General features: G+C 54.3%; 1 protein-coding gene and 1 pseudogene across 2 annotated transcripts in view; one reads left to right on the plus strand and one right to left on the minus strand.

The window, feature by feature from the left end:
* NUMBL (NUMB like endocytic adaptor protein) overlaps positions 1-7,816 on the plus strand; it is a 24,968-nt gene that overhangs the window by 10,413 nt on the left and 6,739 nt on the right. The window contains exons 6-7 of one of the 2 annotated variants that reach the window (XM_045292528.1): positions 253-442; positions 7,229-7,531. In XM_045292528.1, the coding sequence (XP_045148463.1) occupies positions 253-442; positions 7,229-7,531 (493 nt within the window). Of the gene's footprint in view, positions 1-252; positions 443-7,225; positions 7,532-7,816 lie in introns of both variants that reach the window. The other variant, XM_004710337.2, reaches the window with a different exon arrangement.
* LOC105979330 lies at positions 2,880-4,192 on the minus strand (annotated as a pseudogene).

The following is a 7,816-nucleotide window of genomic DNA, read 5'->3' on the forward strand; positions in this document are numbered from 1 at the left end:
TATTTTCATTCTAAAGGCTCCTGGGTGATGTAGTGGGTTAAGCATTGGGCTGCCAACCTCCAGGTTGGCAGTTCAAACCCACTAGATGCTCTGAAGGAGACAGATGGCTGCAGTGAGGCCAGCCAGGTGACCAGGCTTGTTCAGAGTCACCCTGCATGGGGGTGGAGCGTGTGTGTGTGTGTGTGTGTGTGTGTGTGTGTGTGTGTGTGGTGTATCTCACATCACTGATTCCTGCTTGGCACCTTTCCACAGGGCGAGAGGCTGAGCCACGCAGTGGGCTGTGCCTTCGCTGCCTGCCTAGAACGAAAACAGAGGCGGGAGAAGGAATGTGGGGTCACAGCCGCCTTCGATGCCAGCCGCACCAGCTTCTCCCGCGAGGGCTCCTTCCGTCTCTCTGGAGGTGGGCGGCCCGCTGAGCGTGAGGCCTCAGATAAAAAGAAAGGTGGGTGCTGCCCGGAGGAGGGGGTGCTGGGCCTGAGTAGGTGGCCCCGGGGATCCATTTTTGGGGTGGGGGTGAGCTGCAGGGGAATAGGGACCCCTACCTGTACAGCAGGGCATGACTTCACGGTTCTGCTACCTCCTGTACAACACGTTACAGTTTGGGGAGTCTTTGCGGAATAGCACCCGGATCTCAAATCTCCAAGCACTTGTTGAGTCCAAGAGGGTCTTGGGATTTCCAAACCATGTGGGGAGTCTCCGTAGGTGGTGTTAAGGTGGGAGGGGTCCAAGAGTAGGGGTGGCATAAGTGGTTTACTGGGGGTTCGGACCCGCCCAGTAGCTCCTTGAAGGAGAGGCTTGGTGATTTGCTTCTGGAAAGATCCGTGTTGTGCGATCCCATCTAGTCAGCGCCCCCCCCCCCGCTCAAAGGACAAGGGTAAAACGGCTCCGTGGTGGGGAGGGGGGCTGTTTCTGTTTTAAAGGTTTGATTGTGAGTTTGGGTGCAAGTGTTCCAAAGCAGCTCATTGGTTTGACAGTCAACAGGCCATCTGTTGTCAGCTCCTCACTGACTGCCCTTCCCCCTGGTGTTTCCAGTTTCCGTTCCTCCCTTTTCCCAACCCTTCTGAGCGCCATCCTTGGGTGCCCTTGCCCTTTAGATCTCAAATGGCTGGTTCTCCTACAGAGCGCGCGCCTCCCTAGTGCCAGTGCCCCCCTTGTAGACCTGCCTGTTGTTTGGCTGCACACTGAGCCATGGGGGTGAGTGAGTTCAGTCCAGGACCTGAAAGGGTGAGTACGGGCCATAGTCTTGGAGGTCCACTCGCCGTTGTCGAACCATAAGCCTGGTTTGTGTTTTTGTTTTGTTCAGTGATTTTGAGTTCTCCCACCTTTGTCTCTCACTCTGCCCTGATATGTCTAGGGTTCACCTTTTCAAAGCCTTTGTGATGGCAGCCAGGCACCATCTAGTGCTGCTCAGGGTCTCCTTAGAGCTTTCTGGGCTGTGATCTTGACGGAAACCGATGGCCAGGGTTTCTTCACCGGTGTGGCCGGCCATCCTGGCTCCCTGAAGATCGTGGCCAAGAAACGTGGCCAGGAAAATCCCACGGAGCAGCCCTACTCCATAGCACCTGGAGTTGGATTTTATGTATTTTTTTGGTATCAAGACTGATGCTGTGTGTTCTAAAGTCAGCTTACTGGATGGCTGCACTGAAAAATAGAAATTGGGGTAGGAAATACTAGAGTTGGTCAAATGGAGTAGGCGGTCACTAGGGTTTAAACGATGCTTTTAGTCAATGTAGATATACGAGAGTTTCCCATGGTCTTTCCGTTCCATTTTCCCACTACTTTTTGAAGCCCCCTCCTATTTGGGGGCGTATGTGAGGTGCGTGGGTGCTCTGGAGGTGCTGTGGGTCCCTGCGCGTTGCGCTGCTAACCTCAAGGTCATTAGTTTGAAAGCAGCAGCTGTTCCCCGGGAGAAAGGCGAGGCCTTTGTTCCTGTACAGAGTTACTGTCTTGTTCCACCCCCCCCCAGAGGGTCGCTGTGTGTGGGCATCAACTCATGGCAGGGAGATCGGTGTTTAGGGTGGAACGGGTCACCATGTAAAAAGCTTTTCTTCTTATTCCGGGTTCCCATCAAAACGTTTGAAACACTCCTGGTCAATGCTAATGCTATGCAAATGATCAATCCAAAATTAAAATAACCAAACTTGTTGCCATCACGCCGATTCTGACCCACCGCAACCGCTGGAGGACGGCGTAGACCTGCCCCTGTGGGCTTCCAACGTCGTCGTCTCTACAGAGCAGTCTCCTCTTTCTCCCAGGGCACGGCCAGTGGGCTCAAGCCACCGATCTCTCAGTTAGGGGCCAAGCACATCCCCAGGCTCCTCCGTGCATGGTCAGTCCTCTGTGAACTCTCAAATTGTGCCTGTGCACTATAACATGGAAGTGCGGGCTGAATAACTAGGTGTGTTTATTTTAAATTGTACACGGCCATTTCTTTAACATTGGGGAAACGCCGGTTAGCATTTACAAAGAATTTGCTTTTGGGAACGGATCCAGATTCTGCCAGAAAGGGTTACCGTCTCGGAAACCCCCAGGTGCAGGTCTACCCTGTCCTGTCGGGTCACTAGGAGTCGGCATAGATTCCGTGGCAGGTTGCAACGAGTTAGAGAGATCGGACAACCTCTAAGGCAGGGTCCTCAAACTTTTTAAACAGGGGGCCAGTTCACTGTCCCTCAGACCCATTGGAGGGTCAGACTATAGTTAAAAAAAAAAAACAACTATGAACAAATTCCTACGCACACTGCACCTATCTTATTTTGAAGTAAAAAAACAAAAGGGGGAGAAACACCCGGTGGGTCGCATAAATGTCCTCGGCGGGCCGCATGTGGCCCCCGGGCCATAGTTTGATGACCCCTGTTGGTGGGATTATTCTGACCTGGATCTTTTTTGTTGTTGTTGCTTGAAATAGTTTATTGTATTTATGTAACAAATCCTCATGGAAAATTACGGTTTGGTTTAGCTCTCTGCAACCCGTTCCTAGCTCTGAGGAAGCTTGCCTTCTTCTGAGCTACCCGATCTTTCTTCTGGGCAAGAGACATTTTGGGACGATTCCACCTCTTCTTTTTCACATCTCCCTTAGGCTTCTTCTCATAGACCGATTCTCTTGTGTAGTGGCATGTGTGTCTTGTACATCTCCTCCATCATGTCGGGAGTTACGTTGTTCTTCATGTATTGAGAACATTGTTTCTTGTAAGCATCTTCATCCTCTTCCATTAGGTAGCGCATGTAGTCTGCGATTTGACTCAGGATGTGTTTTCGATGCACCTCTGCATTGAATTCCTTGCTTTCTGAATCATCACCGGGGAATCGCTTGGTACTATGAGGGATAGACAAGCCTCTGTCCACAGTCCCCTTCAGAGCCCCACTTTATCTCCAGTGGTAGTCCTGGAAGGCCGGCATCCAGATAGCAGGGGAAGGCACCAGGTTGACCAGCGATGCTTTCCACATTGGATTCATCTCCAGTTACCTCCACTTGGCCTTCATAGATCTTGTCCATGCCAAACCTATTCAGAAGCCTGCGGGCCAGCAGCAGGCCAGTGCAATAGGCTGCAGCATAATGGGTCAGGCCAACGTTCACACCATACTTGGGAAGTTCGTGAGCATAAGCTGCACAATCATGTTCCCTTCTATACGGGCACAAGCCATCTGGCAGATGATATCCCTGTTGGTTACACGAACTATCATCCTGTATTTGGGTGTACAGTGAACCCTCGTTTATCGCAGTTAATCGGTTCTAGACCCTACCGTGATAAATGAAATTCCGCGAAGTAGGATTCCTTATTTGTAAATCAAATATTTTCGTAGTTAGAGCATAGAGGACATGAAAAAACACCCTTTAGTCACCATTACACTCGCAAACAATTACAGTACACTGTACAGAAGCAAAAATGCATCTGATACGTAGCTCCGATATGTAGCGATGCAGACAGAAGCGTGTACAGTATGAGCCAATCAGTGGCAGTCAGAGCATGCGCAGTTACGCAAAAACTGCGATAGAGTGAAGCCGCGGAAGTCGAAGCGCGAAGTGGCGAGGGTTCACAGTATTGTACTTATTTTTATCTTGGCTTACCAAGTATTTCAGTTTTACCAAGCATTACCAAGCATAATCAGTTTTTCCCTCTCGTCGTCGTCGACTAAATTTCACTTGGGATCTCTTGAAGTAGGCCTTGTTCTTGACAACGTTAACAAACCCCATCCTGGGAAAAGGGCCGCGTCCGCGGATCGCCACAGACCGGCAGGGCGAGCGGCTCTACAGGGGGTGGGGGAAAATGCCCTGACCTGGGTCTTGACGGAGGACATCAACTCAACCGGGAAGCTGGGATGTGGTCTTGGATGAGATCATGGTCGTGGGATTCTGTCGGAGGACGGCCCAGTTCGCAGGAGGGACAGAATGAAGATTTTAGTGTGTTCAAACCTACCAGCCGTGCTATAGGAGAAAGATGAGGCTCTCTGCTCCCATGACGAATGATGCCCTGGTAAACCCTACACGGGGGCCCTGGGCTCTGGAATCGACCAATGGCAGGGTGTGTGTCGACTTCCGAGTGACCCACGTGGCTGAAGGCTTGGCCATGGACCAAAAGGTGGTCCATTTAGAGGCGCCTCAAAAGAAAGGCTGCGGATTGATGTACTTCCCCCCGAAATCACCCATTGAGAAGTTGGCGATGCATAGCTCCATGCTGGCACACACCGGGGGGTCAGGTGTCTACAACCGATTCTCACGGGTCACCAACCAGAAGAGGCCCTGTGGGGGTAAACGCACAAACCTGCTAATTGGGGGGGGGGGGGCATCTGAATGCTCTGTGAGGAGGCTTCATCTTTCTCCCCTAAATCAAAATTGAGGACAATGCGCTTTGATCGCGTTCTAGAAGATCCATGTTGACGAAGTAGATTTTTCACTTGCTCATTACGTGACACGATTCCAAACGTTCTTTGGAGCACCGTTCACGTAACGTGGCCACAGACATGTGACTGATTTGACCCCTGGTATCACAGGATGCCAACACAGGATGCCAACGTGCCAACGATCACGATGGCGGCCCAGGACCAACCAGGCACCAGCGTTTCATTCTGTGGTCTCACAGGTCACCTGGGTCGTAGCCGACTCCCCAGCCGCCGCCACCACCACCGAGGACGAAGTGAAGCGGACCGAGGACGTGTGTGGGTTGTGCTGTTACAGAGAACACACGGCCACACAGCTTTCTGAAATCCACAGGCCTGCTTTTCGCCGCCTTCATAGGACATTAGGCTTCCCTGATGAGCGCTGCCACCTGCAGTGAGCATTGCACCGGCTGCAAATAGTTGTCACTGTTTCCCAAAGGCCGTGGTCCTTCCAGGGTCTTTGCCTCGCACGGAGCCCTGGACTGTCTGCACAGCCCATGGGCGCGTCACCCGGTGAGCCGGCCGGCAGGGTGTCACACGGTGTGTCCGTTCTCAGTGCTCACTTCGGGGTGACTAACAAAATCAGGGCTTTGTTTCTAGACTTTTCTTTCTCCCTTCCTCTCCCCCCACCCCTTCCCTCTTTCTTTGACTGATTCCAAAGCAGTTAACATTCACAACCTCAACTGACCCTCTCCAGAGGCCCCGAGAGGTGGCACCAATCCCCTCCTCTCCCCCCAAAAAACTCCACACCCACGGCCATTGGGTTGATTCTGAGTCACAGCACCCCCTAGAGCAGTGGTTCTCAACCTTCTTCATGCCACGACGACCCTTTCAGACAGTTCCTCATGTTGTGGTGACCCCCCATGTGGGCGTATCTGCATGTGGGTGGACCCGCCTGGAGACCGAAGAGCAGTGTCTCGTTCCCAAAGCCGTCAGAATTAGTCTTAGACGACCCCTGTGAAAGGGTCGTTCAACCCTCCAAAGGGGTCGTGACTCACAGGTTGAGAAACATTGCTCTAGAGGGTTTACTGATAGTTTGCAAATCACCAGGGGGACAGCCTCATCCTTCTACTTCAGAGCAGCTGGTAGGTTTGAACCACTGACTCTGAGGTTAGCAGAGCGCTGCCAGGGCCGCTCGGAAGTTGCACCACGGGCCACCCTCCCCAGGTTTATACTTGGGAAGGCACCCCTAGGCTGCTAAGTGAGAAGATGGAGGTTTGAGTTCAGCCAGAGGTACCATCGGAGAAAGGCCTGGCAATCCCCACCCCCCACCCCACCCCCCGCAAAAAAAAAAATCGGCATTGAGAACCCCAAGGAGCACAGTGCCACCCTGAAAACACCGGGGCACCATGAGTCAGAAGGGAGAGTGGAGTGGAGCCCAGAGGGGGATGGAGAAGCCCTGAGGTCTCAGGGTACTTACTATGCAGGCAGAGGGGCTTCCTGGCTCCAGCCCGTCCCCAGTCAAGTGTGTGTGTGTGTGTGTGTGTTTGTGTGTGACCTTCTGCCCTCTCAGGGTCTGAGTTCACGGCAGAGTGGGGGCGGGAAAAGGGGGCGATGCTAAGCCGTCCCCTCGGAATGCAGAGAGTAGGCCTGTCTTGCTCAGGGCCTGGGAAAACTTGAGGGCCATAAGCTTCCTTCTTCCAACCGTGGGATGGGCTGTGAGTTCGGGTCCCTGCGCCGCAGTTTCCACACTCCTCACCCGGGAAGACGATGTGCCAACCTGGCCGCGTGGCTGGCGGAGGATGCGTGACGGCTTGTCGAACACTCGGGACTGCCGCACAGCGGTGTCCACGCGCCAGTGGACTCACCGCCACCGAGTCCAGTCGACTCAGAGCGACCCTAGAGGGCAGGGCAGACTGCCTGCGGGCTTCCTGGACTGTAACCTTTTAAAATCATTTTGTTGGGGCTCATACAACTCTTATCACAGTCCACACATACATCAATTGTGTAAAGCACACTTATACATTCGTTGCCCTCGGACTGTAACTGGACGGAAGTAGAGTCTGGTCTTCCGCAGAGCAGCTGGTGTGGGTCGCGACCCTTTTGGGGGTCGCACAACCCTTTCGCAGGGGTCCCTCGATTCATCACAGTAGCAAAGTTACAGAGACCAAGTAGCAACGAAAACCATCTTACGGTTGGGGGTCCCCACCACCCGAGGAACTGCGTGAAAGGGTCGCGGCCTGAACACGGCTGGGAACCACGGTCTTGGCTCGGGTGGGGCAGGGGCGGTTTGGGGGCACGGATCAGCTGGCGCCGAGGTGAGCAGGGAGCCTGGGGCGACCGGGGCCGGGTGGGCGAGGCGGCAGTGCCCACGCGAGAGCGCTAACCGCTTGTCTCTCCACGTCTCCAGCAGAGGCAGCCGCTGCCCCCGCCGTGGCTCCAGGCCCTGCCCAGCCTGGACACGTATCCCCGACGCCAGCCACCACGTCCCCGGGCGAGAAGGGCGAAGCAGGCACCCCGGTGGCTGCGGGCACCTCTGCGGCCGCCATCCCCCGGCGCCACGCCCCCCTGGAGCAGTTAGTGCGCCAGGGCTCCTTCCGCGGGTTCCCTGCACTGAGCCAGAAAAACTCACCTTTCAAACGGCAGCTGAGCCTGCGGCTGAACGAGCTGCCTTCCACGCTGCAGCGCCGCACCGACTTCCAGGTGAAGGGCACAGGTGAGCCCCGAGCTCATGGGGAAGGCGCGCTGGGATCGATTCGCACTGTCTGCTCTGGGCCAGGATGCCGACGAGGTGGATCCACCGTGATTGATTGGCACTGTCGGCCACGAGCCAAAGCTAGAGCTCGGGAAGGCATCGCGATCCATTAGCAATGTCTGCCGTGCACACGTTAAAGAGGAGAGGGAGGGCAAATCATGACCGATTAGCAATGTCTGCTGTGCACACGTTAGAGGAGAGGTAGCGCAAATCATGACCGATTAGCAATGTCTGCTGTGCACACGT

This window comes from Echinops telfairi, unplaced genomic scaffold (assembly GCF_000313985.2).
Source record: "Echinops telfairi isolate 266 unplaced genomic scaffold, ASM31398v2 ScPeMD7_655;HRSCAF=1070, whole genome shotgun sequence".
Classification (NCBI taxonomy): domain Eukaryota; kingdom Metazoa; phylum Chordata; class Mammalia; order Afrosoricida; family Tenrecidae; genus Echinops; species Echinops telfairi.